This window comes from Anser anser (assembly GCF_964211835.1).
Source record: "Anser anser genome assembly, chromosome: 30".
NCBI classification, from domain to species: domain Eukaryota; kingdom Metazoa; phylum Chordata; class Aves; order Anseriformes; family Anatidae; genus Anser; species Anser anser.
In genome coordinates, this window is record NC_139751.1 from 352,454 (window position 1) to 370,864 (window position 18,411).

The 18,411-nt window shown below is 59.5% G+C and overlaps 3 protein-coding genes across 7 annotated transcripts; 2 read left to right on the forward strand and 1 right to left on the reverse strand.

Moving 5' to 3' along the window:
* The first annotated feature begins 196 nt into the window (after positions 1-196).
* On the forward strand, positions 197-5,464 carry BIN2 (bridging integrator 2). Of its 2 annotated transcripts, XM_083814218.1 has the most exons (12): positions 206-572; positions 1,610-1,690; positions 1,867-1,921; positions 2,062-2,156; positions 2,310-2,405; positions 2,478-2,585; positions 2,677-2,762; positions 3,222-3,297; positions 3,772-3,854; positions 4,066-4,864; positions 5,061-5,141; positions 5,229-5,464. In XM_083814218.1, exons 1-12 carry the CDS (start codon positions 414-416, stop codon positions 5,310-5,312), a joined length of 1,803 nt encoding a protein of 600 aa, XP_083670344.1. In that variant the 5' UTR covers positions 206-413; the 3' UTR covers positions 5,313-5,464. The 2 variants fall into 2 exon arrangements, with proteins under 2 accessions (XP_083670345.1, XP_083670344.1); XM_083814219.1 differs by lacking the exon at positions 5,061-5,141 and having other exon boundaries at positions 197-572.
* A 269-nt stretch (positions 5,465-5,733) lies between these two features.
* On the forward strand, positions 5,734-9,536 carry SMAGP (small cell adhesion glycoprotein). 4 transcript variants are annotated; one of them, XM_083814299.1, is made up of 4 exons: positions 5,734-6,131; positions 8,765-8,852; positions 9,000-9,077; positions 9,177-9,536. In XM_083814299.1, the coding sequence occupies exons 2-4, from the start codon at positions 8,822-8,824 to the stop codon at positions 9,347-9,349; spliced, it is 282 nt and encodes a 93-aa protein (XP_083670425.1). In that variant the 5' UTR covers positions 5,734-6,131; positions 8,765-8,821; the 3' UTR covers positions 9,350-9,536. The 4 variants fall into 4 exon arrangements, with proteins under 4 accessions (XP_083670425.1, XP_083670428.1, XP_083670427.1 ...); XM_083814302.1 differs by lacking the exon at positions 5,734-6,131 and adding an exon at positions 6,175-6,408; XM_083814301.1 differs by lacking the exon at positions 5,734-6,131 and adding an exon at positions 6,495-6,515.
* A 363-nt stretch (positions 9,537-9,899) lies between these two features.
* DAZAP2 (DAZ associated protein 2) lies at positions 9,900-13,648 on the reverse strand. The gene is made up of 4 exons (XM_083814294.1): positions 13,518-13,648; positions 12,499-12,620; positions 11,788-12,030; positions 9,900-11,249 (listed from the first exon to the last, which is right to left on the reverse strand). Exons 1-4 carry the CDS (start codon positions 13,528-13,530, stop codon positions 11,121-11,123), a joined length of 507 nt encoding a protein of 168 aa, XP_083670420.1. The 5' UTR covers positions 13,531-13,648; the 3' UTR covers positions 9,900-11,120.
* Positions 13,649-18,411: the final 4,763 nt, after the last annotated feature.

Here is an 18,411-nt window from a genome sequence, read left to right on the forward strand (position 1 = left end):
GGCCAAAGGGAAAAACACTCTGAGCCGCTCTGGAGCAGCGACACAGCAAGGGGACAGGGCCGGGATTTCTCCCTGGCCCCAAGCTCTGTTTTTCTTCCAAAACGCATTTGCAATGAGAGGGGATGGATGCGGTGTCTGCCATCACCTCGCCCAGGGCTGCAGGGCCAAAGCCTGTTTACGTGCGTCCCGTTAGCACTAGGCTCACTGCATTACGCCCCAGCCTGGCTTGGGGTGGGAAAAAAAAAAACTCAAAGAATTGCAGAACTGACTCCAAAAGCAAAATTAAAACCCCAAACAGAAACTCGTGCAAGGGTTACCACGGCTCGGCTGCGCTCGTGCCCCCGCTTCGTCCCACCCTCACGGCTGGGTTTTTCGGGGCGGCTCGCAGCGGGGGGTGCCCGGGCGCTCAGCGGATGCCTCGTTTCGAACTTCCGCAGCAAACACTCGACCACAAGTTGATGCCGAAAGCAGAAACCGCGCGGCAAGCTGCAGCCATGGCAGAGGGCAAGAGCGGGGGAGCCGGGCTCTTCGCCAAGCAGGTCCAGAAGCGGTTCAGCCGGGCACAGGAGAAGGTACGGCCCGGCCCTCCCCATCCCTTATTTCATCTTCCTATTGAATTTCTCCCAGGGTGAGGGTAGGGTGGCACCGAGGGGCTGCTCTTGCTGGGCACCAGACAGCACCCATGGGTGCTCTTGGAGAGTTAATTTGGGTACCTCCGCGTGCTTGCACGCGTCTCTGGGCAGACTCCACCCCGGCTGCAAGGCTTTGGGTTTGCAAACTTGCCCCCAAAGCCCCCGAGGGTGCTTTGGTAGCCTCAAAAAGCAGTTTTTTTCCAAAAAAAAAAACATCTTCCGGTGCAGGCTGCCAGGCGGTGGGAGTAGGTGGCACCGGGGTCCCTTGGGCCGGGGCCGGGTCCCCCTGTCCCTGGCAGTGACGGTGACAGCAGGGACCTGGCACCAGGGTGGCCCCCGCAGCGCTGCCGTAGTGGCAGGAAGCAGGGGGAAGGGCTGCGGAAGCAGGTCAAAACGGGGTGATTTGATGCTCTTTCGAGACCATCCCCTCTGTGTTTTTTTTTCCCAAAAAAAGCAAGGAGCAGCTCCTGCAGTTCCTGGCGGGGGCTCAGGGCTAAATTCAGCCCTTCCGCAGCAGTATCAGCCCGGGACAGGCCCCGGTCGCTTCCAGGGACCAGCCTCTTCCTGGCCACCCCTCGCACTGCGCTGCTGCTGTGATGGGGAAGCTGAGGGTGGCCTTCATCCGCAGCTCCTCCTCCTCCTCCCAGCAGCGTCACCAGTTCCCAGTGGGGCAGCACCCTGGGGCTTTGCCTGCACCTGGCTTCACCTGCAGGGATGTTTTGGGGAGCACAGACCTGTAGGGTGTCATAAATGAGGGTGGTAGGGACGCCGTGTTGGCCTGGCTCCCAAAAAGCCACTCTTTTCCCCTAAAAATAAAAACCACCGAGGTTTTTTGTGCAGAGGTTTTGCATCCCTAAGGCAAACCCCAGCCCGGGTGGGCTCCAAGCTGGGGCTGTCAGGTCCTCAGGAGGGGCCCCCCGCATGGTAGAGCTCTGCCACGCTCCGTGCCAACGCGTCTCCCCCTCTCCCCATCGCAGGTTTTGCAGAAACTGGGCAAAACCGTCGAGACCAAGGACGAGCAGTTCGAGCAAAGCGCCTACAATTTCCAGCTGCAGCAGGTTGCACCGGGGAGCGGAGGGGACCTGGGGGGGGACAGGGACACCCCGTGCCATGCCTGTGCCATCCCCATGCCCACAGCCTCTTGTGCTCCACATGTCCCCAGTGGGCTTGTGGCCCCCACCACCCCGCCCATGCGGTTCTGATCTCTACCCCCCCCAATACATTTGATTTGCAGAACGAAGGCAACAAACTCTACAAAGACCTCAAGGCTTTTGTCAATGCGGTGAAAGGTAGGGTGCAAGCCCCCGTCCGCACCCCGACCTCAGGAAACGCAGCTCGGTGGAGCCGGGGGGAGCCGAGCCCTGCTGCGTTTTCTTGCCGTGCATCGCGAACCTGCGGCACGCTCTGAATTTTTGCAACCCCTCCGCAGTGATGCACGAAAGCTCCCGGAAAGTGGCCGAAACTCTGCAGGAGATTTACAGCCCCGACTGGGACGGCCATGCGGAGCTGAAAGCCATAGCAGATGTGAGCCCCCCCCCTTGGGGACAGCCCCTGCGGGTCGGGGGACGCAGAGCCAGCTCCCGGGGGAGGCAGCCCAGCACGTCCAGCCGGCGAGCGCCAGGGGGGGGACCAGGAGCTCTGCCCCCACTCATCCCTGTCCCCTTTTCGTCCCCGCAGAGCAACGACCTCCTGTGGGACGACTACGAGGCGAAGCTGGCCGACCAGGCGCTGCGGCTGATGGAGAACTACCTGGCGCAGTTCGGTGACATTAAGGTACCCCCGCGGGCGGTGGCATGGCGCGGCACGCAGCCGGCTCGCGGCTGAGCCCCCGGTGCCCCCCCGCAGGAGCGCATCGCCAAGCGGGGCCGCAAGCTGGTGGACTACGACAGCGCCCGGCACCACCTCGAAGCCCTGCAGAACGCCAAAAAGAAGGACGAGGCCAAAATCGCCAAGGTTGGGGCTGGCGCGGGAGCCCTGCCCGGGGTGGCCGGCGGGGCCGTGCATCATGCCGGGAACCCCACGGCCCCCCCTTGCCTCTCCGCAGGCTGAGGAGGAGTTCAACAAAGCCCAGGCGGTGTTTGAAGACCTGAACAGGGAGCTTCGGGAGGAGCTGCCCGTCCTCTACAGCAGGTATCGCGCGTGGCGCACGGGACGTGCCCGCTCTGCTCTGCCAAAATGCACCTTCTGGGGGGGCAGGGCGGCAAATCCAGCCCCCACCCCAAAACCCAAGTGGGCCCCTTGGAATGGCGTTGTCTGAGCGAAAGCCTTGCAAATTCATGTGTGGCAGCTCCCCGGATCTTGGCTGATAACCACACGGTGCCAGCTCGGCGCTGTTCGTCCACTGCTGGGGAGAGCTGGGGGGGTTCTCCCCCGAGCCCCCATGGGTGCTGCCGGCGGTGCGGCGGCTTGGGGACGTGGGGCAGTCACAGCCGGGAGATGGCAGCACTGCCCCCGCAGCAGGACAGCCCGGGACAGGCACCCAGGCCCCTCTCGTCCCCCCCCTGAGGATGGGTGCTCGTGGCTGGAGGGGCTCCGCAACCCCCCGGCCACCCTCCTCCCTCTGCCTCCACCCCGGTTTCTCTCCCGCAGCCGCATTGCCTGCTACGTGACCATCTTCCAGAACATCTCCAACCTCCGGGACATCTTCTACAAGGAGATGAGCAAGGTAAGACCCCCAGAATTCCTCCCCCCTCGCCGGCGTTGCGCTGCTCGCCGTTTGCTGTAGGGACCCGCGCTGGCTCCAGCGTGCCGATGGCGTTGTTGGCTGATGAGTGCTGTTGTTTTCCCCCAGCCTAACCTGAGAGTTACAGCAGTCCTGGGGCTAGGAAGAAAGCTTTTTTATCAATTGATTGTGTGGTGGATAAATAGAGGTGGGGTTGCTTGATTTGCGTTAACGTCAGCCCTGGGAAGTTGCGCTGGGGTAAAAATTTTTCCCGACTGCTGCCTCAAGAGCCAAGGAGAGGAAGGATGGGAGACGTGACTTCCTCGGCAGCGGGGCTGCTTTCCGGTCCCAAACCAGCTGCTTTTTAACTGAGATTTGCCCAGGGGCATGGCTGTGGGCTCCAAGCCCACGCAGGGTGGGGAGTGGGAGCCCCGGGGTTCCCAGGGGGCTCTGAGGGTTTCTCTCCTGCCCGTGCAGCTCAACCGCGACCTCTACGAGGTGATGGGCAAACTGGACAAGCAGCACTCCAGCAAAGTCTTCATCATCAAAGGCGTCTCCAGGTAAAGGGGGAGGCTCACGCCGCTGAATCGCCCCCTCCCCAAGGAAGCAGATGGGTGCTGCAGCCCCCAGGCTCTGCCTGTGGTCCCTGGGGATGGACGAGCATCTCCTGGTGCTGGGTGGAGGGTGGTGCTGCTGCATGCACCCAGGTGGGATCCAGCAGCATTCGGGGGCTCACAGGGACTTAAACTCCCCTGTCCCCCCTCCATGCAGCAACCGGCGCTCTCTGGTCATCTCCTCACCCGTGAGCCCCCCAGCCATGTACCCATGCCCAGGGAAGGCACCGGGCGAGCCACCCACCTCACCAGCCCCGCGCCCGGACTGGGAGCCCGTGCTGGAAGCGGAGATGGCATCAGCATCCCCCGAGGAGGGCAGCGACGCCACTGAAAGCATCTCCAATGGCCCCGCGGAGATGGGTGCTGGTGAGCTGGGTGCTCCCGTCCCTGGTCCTCCTCCAGCCTCACCAGCGAGCATGGGGTCTGCGTCAGAAACCGCATCGGTCTCCAGCGAGGAGTCCCAGGAGCCTGTCCTCACCCCTGAAGCTCCGTCCCCTGAAACGGGGGTGTCCAAGGGCACTGGGTCCCCTGGGCTCCCCAAAAGCCAGGCTGGGAGCCCCGTGTCTGCTGGTCTAGAGGCGGCAGGGGCTGATGGAGGGGTGCAGGTGGGAGCCGAGGGCATCGCCGCCTCCCTGGCCTCACTGATTTTATCCGAGGCAATTGCCACGGCCGCCAGCACCACGCCAGCGGAGCCAAAAAGTGCCACAGAGGATCCGGACGGCGCCGACAGCGAGGGTCTCGCACGTCCTGAGAGCACCGGGGACAGCTCGGGGGGGGACCCGCCATCCCCAGCCAGCACCCACGGTGCCACCGGGCCCACAGCAGAGGCACGAGGGTGCCCGTCCCTGGGCGGTGGGCAGGGTGCGTGCCAGCTCGCTGGGGCCGTGGGAGAGCACAGCGACTCCGAGGAGAGCATGGAGGTGGTGGATGTGTCGCCAAAGGCGGCCAAAACGCAGGTGAGAGCGGCGGGGGCTGACGTGCCACAAGCTGGTGTCCGGAGGGGGCAGGGGGGCCAGGACACCGTGCTGGGGGCTGCACCCAGCAAATGTTTCCCAGCGGTTCCGGCCCCAGCAAGGGGATATGGGGCTGGGGGTGTAGGGGGAGGAGCAAGGAGGTGAGTCCCAGCCTGGTGCGTTGCTCATCTGGCTGCAGATGGGGCTGGAGCTGGCCCTCGAGGAGGGATCAAGTGGCTGCATCCAGGACAGCGCCGCCCCCCCCGGCTCCCAAACTGAGGTGGGTGCAGCGAGGGCTCTGCTTCATCCCCATGGACCGAAGCACGAGGTCTCCAGCCCAGCATCACCCCGCTCTCTGTGTCCCCAGGAGCAAGGGACACCCAGGGAATTGGAGCAGGACGCGAGCCAGGACCCCCCCCAGGACCCCAGCGAAAGCCTCACGTCCCTGTGAGCCCAGCGCCCGGAGAGGTGCGGGCAGGAGGGAGGGGAAGGAGCTTTTATGGGGCTGCCTGCAGATAACTTTGTTTAACCGTAACGCGCTTTACAACCCCCCCGTCACATCTGAAATAAAGGCAGAGGGCAGACACCGGTGCCTGAAAACGCAGCAAGAAGAGGTGGAATTTTCTGGAAAGGCGACCGAGGGCTGAATATCGGCGCCGGGCATCTCGTCTCCATCGTGAGAGGCAGCGCTGGGGGGCTGCAATGCGGCACAGCTGGAGCAGCCCACGCAAAATTGCCAAAAAGCGCAGCTTGGGGATGCCTGGGCATCATCACCGGCTCACGTGGGAGCTCCCTGCCTGTGGGTTTAGGGCTGGATCCAGGTGGGATTTGTTTCCCCATTCTCCCCCGGCACCGCCGGGCCGCCTCTGCGGTTTGCGGTGACTCACGAGGAAGGCGTCGGGCTGGTTTCTTCACGCCAGGCTGGCTGCTCCTCTCCCCAAAATCTGCTGCCATGCAGAAAAAGAGCCCCAATTCGCTTTGAAATCCTGCAAATTGAAGTGGACCCCGCTGGCCGAGCCTCGTGCGATGCGTGGCCGCTCTGGCGCGCACCCAAAGCGCTCGTGTGGTCACGGGGCTGCTGCGGGATCCCCTCTCCCTCGCCAGCAAGGGGTTAAGCGGGGAAGAATTGCAGCCTTTATTATCAGGGCAGTGGAACTGGAAAGGTGAGGCAGGAAGGGGAAACGCCTGGGCTGTGCCCTGGCGAGGCTGCACAGGCAGCGGCGAGCGCACATGGTGCCGGCAGCCCCTCGCCCCGGCGCAGCTGGCACAGGTACGGGGAGATGTGGGGAGATTCGGGGGGGCCCGAGGGGGGTTTCTGCATGCATGGGTTTGCGTAGCAAATGGGCATTCGATGAAGCACGAGGTCCTGCGTCGGTGGCTGCCCCGTGGAGCTGCTGGGTGGTGATATCTGCTCGGCCCCGCTGCAAAGGGGCCGGGCTGCCGTGCCAAAGCATCGCTGCCTCGATGGGTGCACGGCCGCTGGATTCCGGCTGGCGAGCGGCTTCCCCGGGAGCAAGCAGGAAGCGGAACGGCCTCAGCCCACCGCGGTGAGAGGTGGGAGAAGCTTAAACAGAGCTTAAATCAGCAGAAACCCGAGCAAAAGCCCGGCAGGGCGCTGGGAGAGCACGAGGCGCCGTTCCCAGGATGTAGCGCGGTGAGACGGAGCAGGAAACGGGGTCACCCAGCATCTCTGCTCGCCCCAGCCTCTGGCCACTGGGTTTGGGATCTGGGGGCTGCGAAGGGGGTGTCGAGCATCCCCTGCACCCGACTGCTCTCGAGCTTTTTGGGAGCTGCAGGGCGGGGAGGGCTCCGCCGTGGGAACTGCTCTTGAGCAACTCGGAGGATTTGGCCAGCACGCAAGAATGAGGAAGATTCGGGTTGGGTTTTTTGGTAGCTTTTTTTTTTTCTTTTTTTTTTTTCTTTTTTTTTTCCCCCAACTCCTGCTTTAAAAGCACATGGAGATCTGTAGGGATCCGGCACACTGGGGAAGCTGGGTCAGCCTGGCTGTGGCACAGCACCCTGCGTGCCACGGACACCCCGATCCCACGCCGGCTCGTGGCCGCATCCTGCCCCGCCAAGGTACCCGCCGTGCTGCGATCCCTGCCCCGTTGGGCCCCCCCATGCTGAGCACGGGGGCTCCTTCCCGTGGTGCCGGTGCGGTGGGAAGGGATACGGGAGTGATGTGGGGTGGCCGGGCTCCTGCTGGGATGCAACATGGGGGGGGGGGCTTTGCTTTAATGATTGAGCGATGATGTTTTCCTGCCAGAGTCTCTTCCCAGAGCTGAATTTTGGGTGAAATGGGGCCAGGTGCGTGCCGGCTGCTTTGGTTATAGCTCCAGCGAGCTTTACAGGGAGCCATGGGCAGCGCCGTGTTTATACAGAAACAAAACTTTGGCCAAATGCCCCCCAGGGACCCCTCTCCTCAAAGTACCCAGCTCCCTGTGCAATCAGCAGCGTTTTTTCCTCCTTTCCTTGAAATCCCAGCAGTAGGTTCTTACAGAAATATTATCCATCCCTTACTCCAAAGCAGCCCAAGCTGCTGCTGCTCCATGGCAAGGCAGCAGCTGCCTTCGGAGGCTGTGTGCTTGCAGGTTGTGCCCATGCAAGGCAGGTTCAGCCCCAGAGATGGCTCGTTCCCAGCTCCTCCGCCCAGACATCGCAGTCGGCAGAGCTTTAAAGCAAATTTCCTGGTTTAAATGCCATGCAAGCTTCTGCACTGGGCTTTGAAACTTTGTCCCACATCGCTGGGCTCAGACGGGTTTTTTTGCAATGCTGGATTGCAGCGGCGGTGCCAGCGGGACCGTCTGCTCCGCATCGCACTCGAGAAACTGGTTCTGCGCTCTGCAGCCGGTCCGGGGCTCGCCTGAGCCCGGGGCAAAGTTGTCGAGGCCGGGGCAATGTTGCCGAGCTCGGGGTCCCAGCATCTCGGGGTCCTGGGCCCCCGTCTGCCGAGCGGGCACAGCGCGAGCACCGCCGCACGGCGCCGGGCAGGGGGCTGTGAGCCCAAATTCACCCGGCGCTGTACGCCCCGGCGGCTGGGCTCCGCTGGCGGCTGGATGCAAACCCCGCTGCTGTCAGGGCTGGTTTGCACGCTCAGGCTGTACAAGCCCTGGCCCGACAGCGCTTTGAGTCACACGGGCACACGGCAGGACGAGCAGGGCGAGAGCAGCTCCCGAGGGCAGCTCCCGGCGTCTCCAACCCTCACGGCATCCCTGGCCGTGCCAGGGGGCCGCATCCAGAGGCTCCCGCTTCGGGCACGCGTCCAGCGCTCGGCTCGCTCCTGGTGGTTCAATTTGCTTCTTTCTTCTTTTTTCTTTTTTTTTTTGGGGGGTGAGATTTATTTGCTCCTGACATCTAGCGGCGTCTCTCCGCAGGGCCGCTGAGTCACTTGTGCCCGAGCGCAGGAGCCGTTGCCCCGGGCCTGCCAGCAGCAGCAGCGACCACTTATTTTGGGGGCTGCCAAGGTTGTTGCTGCAGATGGCTTTGGTGGCTGCTCGTCCCCCAGCGTGCTCAGGAGGGAGCTTTGCAGGGGCAGAGTCACGGCTGCAGCAGCTCCGGGTGTCAGATTTGCGAGGTTTTGCAAGGCTTTACAGGCAAAGGCAATTTGGCTCCGCAAAACTTAAAACTTTTGAGAGCAAATTGCCAAACCTGCAGCCCATTTCCCCAGTGCACGCCTGCTGGCTGGGATGCACGGCCCCGGCACAGCTCGCTCCAACCCGCAGCAGCAATTCCTGCCCCAGCCTGCGCCTCTCCACCAGCCCGAGCGAAGCCCCTGCACTGAGCGTTTCCCGGCTGTCCAGCACCACCAGTGCTGGCTCAGCACCGAGCCCCTCACAGCAGCGGACCCGCGCTGTGCCGACCCCTGCCCTGCACGCTCACAGCTTTTCTTCCTTTTCTTGGTAGTCGTGAAGGAGCCCAGACCCTTGCCTGGAAGGAGCCGGCAGCGCCAGGGCCGATGCCATGGAAGGAGCTCAGCCCCCGCTAGCTGCAGGTAAGACCCCGGGACCCCTGTTTGCCTTTTTGCCCCCAAATCCTCCAGGAGCCCTCGCCCGAGGCCACCGCGTGCCCCGTCCAGCTCAGAGCCGGCTCGGTACTGGCCTCGCTCACTTTCCTCTCTCCTTCCCCAACGCTGCTGCAGAAGAGCTGACAACCCCAGGGCTGAAGAAGGCGCACACCCCCCCTCTGCATGAGGACGCCAACACGGCTGTCATCGCAGGTAGGGGCTCCGTGCCGCGGCCACCCCGCCGACCGGGCAGCAGCTCCGGACAGGCCGCTCGGGGCTAAATCCTGCTCCTCTCCGCCTTTCCCCCGGCAGTTGTCATCACGCTGGTGTTCATCACCCTGCTGACGGTCCTGGTGGTGATCATCATCTACCTGTACAGAAACAAAGGCAGCTACCTCACCTATGAGCAGCCGGCGGCCGAGACGGACGTGTCGGTGCAGATGGAGGACGCCCCCTCCAAGGAGAAGGAAGAGTATTTCATCTGAGCCCCCAGGTGCAGCGCGCGCCCCTCTCTTGCACTCAGGTCTGATGCCATGTGGCCTAAATGTCTCGGAGTCTGGGATCTAGAAGCTTTTTTTTTCTTTCCTTTTTTTTCCCCCTTAATTTATTAAGCAAACCATAGAAGATAAAAACCAGGCATGGCAGAGGGCAGCCCCGCTCTGGCTGCTCACACCCTGTCCTCCCTTTGGTGCTTTCTAATACAGCCCAGTGACAAATGCGTGAAGAATCGCTGTTGTTTTTTCCTTATCTCACGAAACAATTAAGTTATTCTGCTCTGGGTTTAGGGTTGGGGTAATCAGCGTGGGTAATTTCGAGGCTAAGGTGGAGAATGCTTGTAAAGCAACCTGATCAATCACCCAAGCCACAAGGGGCTGCTGGCACGGGCAGTTCCTCCTTTAAATCAGCCCCCCCAAAAAAACCTGAAGGAGGAAGTTTGCAAAATAGCAGCAAAGAGGAAATAAGCGAAGAAACCCTAAGGCGTGCGACCGGCAGGAGCCAAGGGGGTTTATTTGAAGTCTAATGCAAGTCTGCCACTTTATTCAAATTTTCAAAATAGTCTTTATTCTACTTTTTTTTAGTATAAAAAAATCCACAAGTTAAGTGCACCACAGTGTATACAGAGAGATACGTAATGCTGAACTTCCATAACAGTCAGTTGGATGGTTAAACACAACATATACAGGACACAGATTTAGATTAAACTGAAACCTCGAGATAAAATATATTTGAATCTGATATTTTTCTTCATAAAACAAAACAAAAAAAAGAAAAACACTGAGGATCCCTGAAATATTCTTCTTAACCCTACTAAGACTTCATTATACCCAAGTCATTTCTGAAGTATGCATTCGTAAAACAACTGATTAACCAAGCTAATTTGTGTGTTGATTGACAGTTGCTACACACCCTTGTGCAGATGGTAACCAGCCTCTCTGTTTGAACAACAGCCTTAAGGAGTTTTGGTGTCAGGACACCAGGTTGAGTTCAAAAAAAAAAGAAAAAGAGTTGGTTTATTAAGCATAGTCCTAAAAGCCTAGTTAGCATTTAATGAAATGTTCAAACATGAGTTGCATTGTGTTTCTGGCACCAAAGCATGGCTTTGATTAGATCTAATGTGCAAAGAAATCCAAGATTACTTGGAGTGTATAAAAGAAATCCCATGACACACGCCAGCTGCATACCTTCCTAGAGGGGAGTGAAGGGCGACTGTGAGCACAGGGTGCTTCGAGGGATCCGCTCTAGAGTGAGGTCAGGAAGGAAGAAGCGCCGAGGTGCCCCTGGTACTGGGAGGTGAAGGTTGCCTCGCTTCCTACCCAGCACCTTTGCTTCTCTGGAAGGGAAACCCCAACGCCTGTGGGGCTCGGTCAGCACGAACGCGAGGGGAAGGGGTCGCGCCCCGCCACCAGCTCGGCTCCCTCCCCCTCCCCAGAGCAGCCGATTAATAAAGCCCAGCGACGGCGCTGCGGTGTCACCCCAGCGAAACGCGAGGGAGAGGCAGGGCTGCTCAGCTCGCGTTCGTTTGGGGAATCCGTCTCCCCTCCCCGTCCCAGCAGAGGCCCCGCTCTCGGCGCGGGGGCTCCTCGCTTCGCTTTCCGCCGCGCCGAGCCAGGAAGAGACCTCGCAGCGGTGTGTCTGATCTGCAACCTCAGGTTAATATGGACTAAAGCAGTTACATCGTGAGAAGTGCTGACGGTATGTGATGTCTTTCCTTACACAAATGTAGCCCCCCCCCTCTCCCCCCGGCCCCTTCCTTCTTCACCAGATAGTGTAGCCGCCATCTGAGCCTCCCAGGAAGAAGTTCCCCTTCCGCTGCGTCACCAAGACGTTGGCTCCCTGCATGACGGCCAGCTGGGCGGCGTTGGGGGGGCAGCCAGGAGGGGGGGGCTGCAAAAGAGAGAAAGGACGGGGGCTGGAGGAGCGCTGCAGCTCCTCCTGGCACCCATCCACCTCGGACCGCGGGTGCCCGGCACCTGCTGCTGGCTGCCAGGCGGGGATCGAGGCCAGGGTGGGAAACGCTCGGCTTCCACGCCCTGCCCTCTGCTTTTGGGAGGCTTTTTGTGCGCGCAGAGGAGCAAAACCCTGGCGTGGCCGCGAGTCTGAGGAGATCCAGGGCAGCAGGGAGCGAGGGCGAGCTGCAGCCGGGTCACCCAGCAGCCCTGCTGCTGCCTCGCCTCCCTCCGGGGCATGTTACGGTGTGGCCCCCGGGCTGACCTGGGGTCTGTGAGTAGATGGAGCCCCAGAGCCACACGTCGGCTGCTCTCAGCCGAGCTCAGAGAGAGCAAAACCCTCCGCACGAAGGCAGGAGCCTCCTCTTCTCCCAGCCAACGCGACGAATTCGCTTTGCTCACAAAACCAGGCCCGTCTCCCCCGCGCACCCCCACGACCGAAGCACGCGGCGCCTTGAGGAGCTGGCTGTACTCACAGGGATGCTGGCTGTTCCGCCGGCCCCAAACCTGGCTCCAGCATCAAAGCCGCCTTCGACGAGGACCGTGGAGCCTGGGGGATACACGGGGCCCACGGGGTAATAGGCCATGGGGACGGAGGAGCCGATGGGACCCACGGCCACGGACTGGGCCACGGGCAGGAAGACCGAAGTGCCCGGGTACGCCGCGGACATGGTGGGGATGGTGGCGGCCCCCAGAGGCACGAAGCTGGGACGGTAAAGCTGCAAAAAAAAAAAAGCCACGCAGGCAGGTTTAGAGCTTTATTACTCCCCACACCCACCTGCTTACTCAGAACAAGCCCTGAGCTAGACTTTCACCCTCCAGGGGAGCTCTCTGCCCGGGAGTTTAGTTGTGTTTGTCCTGGGGGGGGGCAATTTCCCACTGCTGCCGCTCGGGGAGAGATCCCCCGCAGCCCCCAAGAGTCCGCCCAGGACATTGCCACAGACGGATTTTTGGCCGGGGGCTCGCTGGGGATCCCCTTAGCTCAAAGGGAAGCTCCGAGCAACGCCCGTGGCTTGGGTTCACGTCGATTTGGGGCCCAGGGATAGGAGCAGCAAACCAGCCCCCCAGCGTAAAAATAATTATAATAGCAATAATTAAAAATAATAATAATAATCAGTGACACGTTTAGCCAGGAATTCCTTTTTTTTTTTAGGAGAAACAAACCCCGCGAGCAGCCCCCCACCTACCTCGGAGTACGCAGGCGGCGCGTCCGTGTAGGGCGGCGGCTGGGGCAGCGGCAGGGCCTGCGGGTACACGGGGGGGTTGGCGGGGGGCTGCACCGGGTAGGCGGCCTGGGGGGGGTACTGCCCTGCGGGGAAAAAACGGCAATTCGCCCCGAGTCAGAAACACGAGAATTCACCCCAAAACGGAAACGCGCGGCGGAGCGGCACCGGGGGACACCGGGACCCCCCCGGGGACACTGAGACCCCCCCCCCCGGGGGGAGCAGCGGCGGCCGTGACCCCTCCCCCCCCAGCACCACCCCCCCGGGGGTCCTCGGGGCTGCCCGGGGGGGGTCCCAGGGTCATGGGGGGGGGGGCAGGACGCGGTTCTCCCCCCCGGAGCCCCCCCCCCGTTCCTCCCCGCCCCCTTTTATTTTTGGGGGGGGCTCAGCCGCCCCCGCCGCCGTCCCCCGGATCCCCAAATCACCCGGGGGGGTCCCCGTGCCCCCCCCATGACGTCACCCCGAACCCCCCCTTGCCCACCCCCCCGCGAAGCGGGTCCCCCCTGACGTCACCCGGGGGAGTCCCTGACGTCACCTAGGGGCTCCCCGACGTCACCAGGGAGGGTCCCCAGTCCCTGCCCTCCCCCCGATCTGCGCGGTGTCCCCTCCCGCCCCAGTGCCCCCCCCGCCCGAGGGCCCCCCCCGTTACCTCACCCGGCCCCCGTGACGTCATGCGGGGGATCCACTGACGTCACCCGAGGGCTCCCCCCCCCCAGCGCTTAACGCCCCCCCGCCCCTTACGTCACCGGGCTTCCCCCCCACACACCGTCCGGCACACAAAGGGTTAACGGCCCGGCCGAGCCGAGCGGCGCCATGGCAACCGCGAGCCCGCCCCCCCGCCCGCCCCGCTCCCATTGGTCCGCTCGGCCCCGGCCCGGCCGCGCGGTCACGCGCTGCGGCGAGGCCCTTAAAGGCGCCGCAGCCCCGGGTAGGGGTGGCGCCGGGCGGAGCGGGGGGAGGTCGCGGCGCGGCCCGGTCCTTGCCTTTGCCGTTCATGGCGGCGGCGGCGGCGGCGGCGGCCCGGTCCCGCTGTGCCCGCGCCGCGCGCGCTCCCGCCTGCCTGTCACTGCGGCCCGCGGGGGCGCGGGGGGGGGGCGGGGGCAGGAAGCGGCCGCTCCACGCCCGCTGCTGCGTCACCGCGCGCGGGGGCGGGGCCGAGCGCTCTTAAAGGGGCCGCTCCCCCTTTTACCCCCTGACCTTTGGGGGGGGGGCGTCATTTAGGGCCCGGGGGGGGGGCGGGGGGGGGTCCTGAGGCTGGGGGAGGGGAACTGAGGTATGGGGGGGCTGTGGGTAGAGCCCAGGGGTAAAAGGGGGGCCTGGAGGGGCAGGCCCTGAGGGTGAGGGGGGGTCTTGTATGGCCCGGGAGCGATTTGGGGGGGGTAGCACCGTGTGTAGCCCATTTGTTTTTATGGGGGTCACCCAGCATGGCCCAGGGGCGTTGGGGTGGGGGGGGGTCACCCTGTATGGCCCGGGGTGATTTGGGGGGGGGGGTCACCTTGTATGGCCCCGGGTCATTTGGGGGGCGGGGGGGTCATCCTGTATGGACCAGGGGTGATTTGAGGGGGGGGCCACCCTGTATAGCCCAGGGTGATATGGGGGGGGTCACCCTGTATGGGTATGGCCTGAGGTGATCTGGGGGGGGGGTTGGAGTCACCCTATATGGCCCAGGGGGGAATTTGGGGGGGGTATACCCCTGCATAGCCCGGGGTGATTTGGGGGGGGGGGTCAGACCAGGCCTTTCCCCAGGCCAGGGACTAAGGAAATGGGGGGGCAAGCAGAGCCCTTGGTGCTCCCCCTGCTTCCCCCCAAATCGCACCCCCAGAAGCCGCCTCTGAGCTCCCGCTTAAAAGACTGGGCATGGCCGGTGACCTCCAAACATCGTTAAGCTTAATTAAGACTCAAGGACTGCGTGAGGCATCAGCAGGGAGAGCAGCTCATTAGCGCGACTAGCGCTCGCTTGGCTCCGGAGGCCTCCAGGTTGTGTGGGCTCCTCTGCGCCGTGTCCGTGGGGGGGCAGGACAGGCCCCGGGCCTCTCCCCAGGCCTCCCTCAGGGCCCCGTTTTCTGCCTCCAGAAGCCCACAGCTGCCCCAGATCCCCCAGTGCCTTGTGGAAATGACACCTCTTTGGTCTAAGTTTGGTCTAAGCGCTCTTTTTGCCTCGAATCCCAAAAATGGGCAGTCCCCGGTCTCCACGTTTGCCCTGGTAATCTATCGCCTGAATAAACTTCAGTGATCTAACCCGAAGAGGCTGTCCCAAAATGTGTCCCAAAAGACACAGTGATGTTTAGGAGCATCACCCAAGTGCCGCGGGTGCTCCCGGTGTCCCGGCCTCCCCACCGATGCTTTCCACAGCCGTGCGGAGGTGTCCGGGCCTTCAAACACCATTCAGTCCCATTTATTTAATACCAGCCCCATTCAACAAAGCCCTGGCATCTGCCTCTGATCCAAAACTGGGTTAGAGAACGAGAGTGAGGTTTCCTGTAACAACACTTAACAAATTTGGTGGGAGTTTAGGGCTAACTTCCACTCCAAAAATCTGTTGGAAGTAATAAACTGCTGAAGATGCAGGAGTAGAAGGTTCAGCCAGGGGTCTGGAGCTGTGCTTAGATAAGGTATGGTGCAGAGTCTGTGTGTGAAGTCTTCCTTTTAAAAAATAAATAAATATATATATAGTAATGCGTATGGGTGGCAATGAAAGAGCACAATAAAGAAAGCCAGTCTCCCTTTCTTTTGTGATTTTGATGAACTTTCTGGCTGCATTTTGCCCAGCGTTTGAGGGCACAGCCCTCTTTTTCAAGCTCATTTCCAGGCATCTCAATCAACAATATCATTGTTCTCTCCCAATTTAAGCGAACTTCTCATGAATAATGTACCGGGTGCCTGATGAATATGCACGCTGGCTGGTGTGCCTGGGAGGGCTTCATAAATAATTCATGCCCAGAAAATGTTCTTCACCTTGTAACTGTACAGGAACTGTAAAAAAATATTTACCCTTTAAAGTGGGAGAGAAGATGGCTTGGAACTTGCCCATGGAAATGCAGAGCGAGGGGGGTGAAAGCAAGGGAAGGGGAAGGAGCTGCACTGGGCAGGTGATTTCTGAGGGACGGGGCCCTGATGTTTTCTCTCCAAACCCAACCCTGCAAAGCCCTGGAACCTGCTGGAGCGGCTGGGGGTTCAGGCTGTTCAGCAGCTCCTGATTTATTCCCAGAAACGTGCCTTTTTCTGCTCCCCTGATACCGTTATAAAGAAAACTTCCTTGCAGAGGACAAGTGGAAATGCTCTGCAAGGTGTGAAAGGTGAGGAGAAAACATTTCCAGCCAGCAGAGCCAGGCTCTTCCGAACGCACCTGCCTTCAAATGCCCTGGGATTGTTTTATTTGTATTTTTATCACCCGTTGCCTTCTTTAAGGGTCTCTTGCGACTCCAAGAGCAAAACTCCCGTGAAAGCCCAAAGCTGTGTAAAATCGGCTCGTGGTGCCTTGCGCTGCACAGCCCCGGGATGGAAACCCGGAGGAGGTTTCGGGATGCCTGGCCGCGGACTTTGCTTCCCACACCGGGCACGGCTGGAGGGCGAAGGGGCTGCTGCAGATAACACGACCCAGATAACGCCCAGATGCTCAGCTCTGGGATCCGGGCGAGCAGAGGCCCGGGCTGGCAGTCCTTATTTACACAACACGGGGTTATTTAACCGCTATTAAAAGCAGAGCTGGCTGGGGTAACGACTGCTGTTTTGTTACTTAAAGCGTAAAAATTCTGCTGTTGATATCTGTGGCCTTAAAATCAGAGCTGTGTTTGTGAAACTTTGCTCATGTGAGTAATTGGGGGCAAGAGGTACTTTGAGACAGTGGACATGCTACGGGTGTAGGCCTGTAGTTAACTATATAAAAACAATGAATAATCAGTTGTTAATTATTTAATGATATCTTCCACCTGGAGAAAATCATGCCCTTCCTCCCCACACCACTGAAATCGAGGGGATTTGTACTTGGATTTGCCAGGACTAGATTGCGTCCAACACAACAAAGTGGCCTGAAAAAAAAAAAAAAAAACATGGAAATTTTAGAGCCTATTTCCAGCTCTAAGGAGAAAAACAGGGCAGAGGCCGGATCTATCGGAGTACCAAAGAAATCGAGCGCTTAACTCAGGTGTGCGGAAGGTTTGGGAGCAGCTGGAGTCGCTTTGCAGTGCGGAGGCCAAAATAAAATCTGGCTCCCTGTTTCCTGCGCTCCCAGTCATTAAGTTCTTGGAACATCTGGAATAGGCTGGTTTGTGGTATACACGTCCCTGGCAGGGCTGGAAACCTTTCCATAGCAAATTGGATGTGCCAGAAGCAGGATGGTCAGGTGCAAACCCTTCTCTGACCCATTGCTGTGTGTGATGGGAGCAGCGAAAGAAGCGTGGGCAAGAGAGCTGGGATATTAATTTGGTCACCTACCAAGAGTTCTCGTCGGCAGAGCGAGCTCTGGAACAAAGGACACATTCTTGCAGTCAGCATTTTAGTTTTGCCAGCTCTTCCTGTCAGTTAATTAAAATCCACCCCCCTCTCCAAACAAGCTATTTTCCCGAGGAAAAAAAAGCTTTTCAGCACTCATAAAATCAATTCCTCTTCAAGAAAAATTAAAAATGCAATGTGCACCCTGTTCCCCATATGCATTATATTAAGCAGTATGCCAATGTATGTAAATGAGCCTGCAATTCAACTAGATGGAGGTATTTAAATATTCATAATCACAGCACAGCATATGCAAACCAGGCTCTCAGCAGAATTGCGCTGCAGTCTCAAACAGCAGCTGTATGCAAGTGAAGATGCTTTAACATATCCAGTTCGGTTATTAACGAAAATGTGGCCGGTGCTGGCTGCCTGTTGTCAGTATTTGTGCCTGGGCACGAGCCTTGGCCAGGCGTTGAGCACCTGTTTAATTCCTGTTGAATGTGAGCGTGCGGCGTGAGCCCCTGTCCCCCCTCGCCGTCCGCTGAGCTCCTCCAATTTGTTGCTAACCGGCACGAAATATTGCCACGGTGTGTTGCAAGATGAGGCTAGTCGAGGGTAGGTTGCATTAATTCAGGAAACTTTTCTGTACACCCATGAAGGCACGTGGGAGAGAATTTTAGCCTGGGAAGAACCGCCCGTGGCATTTACGCTTTTTTTTTTTTAAAACAAGAATGCCTGTTACAAACTTCAAATACTTTTTTTTCTTTTTCTTTTTTTTTTTTTGCATTCATGGGATGATCAGAAGTTCATTTTGGAAAAAAGTTACGAAAATCTTATGATGGACTGGAAAAGGTGTTAAAAGACAAAGTTATAAACCAGTGCATTGGCTTTTTCTGCAAGGACAGACACAAGGCGTAATTCTTTCAGATAATACAGATGTGAAAGAAAAATAATTCATCTTTGTCAAGCCGTGCTCATTTTTAAGAGGCACCAATAACTGAGATGCTAAGTTGGAGATTTTGTCTTTGTTTTTCTCCTTTTTTCCTGCCAGGAGGTAAGAAGAAAGTTGCAATTTAAAAAAATGTAAAAGACACGACATGCAAGAGAATACACTTCGCTGCCTTTCTTTTTAATGATTCCAAACAGGCTGTAATTGGTCCGTGAGCTGGCTTGAAAAGCCGCAGAATTGCACCTGTGCTTCTAACGAGCTTTGCAATTATAGAAATAGTTTTCTTCCTTCTTTTAATTGCATGGTGACAGGGTTCACGCTGCACCTGAGTTCCCTTTGTGCACCTTTCCTCGCTCCTTCTCCCGGCGCCCCCGAAGCCCAGGTCCCCCCGAGCTGGCGGAGGGGCCCAGGGACCAGCACGGCTTTGGGGCACATCGCACGGCTCCGCACGGCCGTGCCCGGAGCCGAGAACCGCCGGTAGGATCCAAGAGCCTCCG

Coding starts and splice junctions, on each gene's coding strand:
- BIN2 (XM_083814218.1), top strand. CDS start 414: ATGCCTCGTTTCGAACTTCCGCAGCAAACACTCGACCACAAGTTGATG. Junction 2,157..2,309: donor AGCTGAAAGCCATAGCAGAT/GTGAGCCCCCCC, acceptor TCGTCCCCGCAG/AGCAACGACCTCCTGTGGGA. Junction 2,406..2,477: donor CGCAGTTCGGTGACATTAAG/GTACCCCCGCGG, acceptor GCCCCCCCGCAG/GAGCGCATCGCCAAGCGGGG.
- SMAGP (XM_083814299.1), top strand. CDS start 8,822: ATGGAAGGAGCTCAGCCCCCGCTAGCTGCAG. Junction 8,853..8,999: donor TCAGCCCCCGCTAGCTGCAG/GTAAGACCCCGG, acceptor ACGCTGCTGCAG/AAGAGCTGACAACCCCAGGG. Junction 9,078..9,176: donor CAACACGGCTGTCATCGCAG/GTAGGGGCTCCG, acceptor TTCCCCCGGCAG/TTGTCATCACGCTGGTGTTC.
- DAZAP2 (XM_083814294.1), bottom strand. Junction 12,031..12,498: donor CGCCGCCTGCGTACTCCGAG/GTAGGTGGGGGG, acceptor TTTTTTTTGCAG/CTTTACCGTCCCAGCTTCGT. Junction 11,250..11,787: donor GCGGAACAGCCAGCATCCCT/GTGAGTACAGCC, acceptor TCTCTTTTGCAG/CCCCCCCCTCCTGGCTGCCC.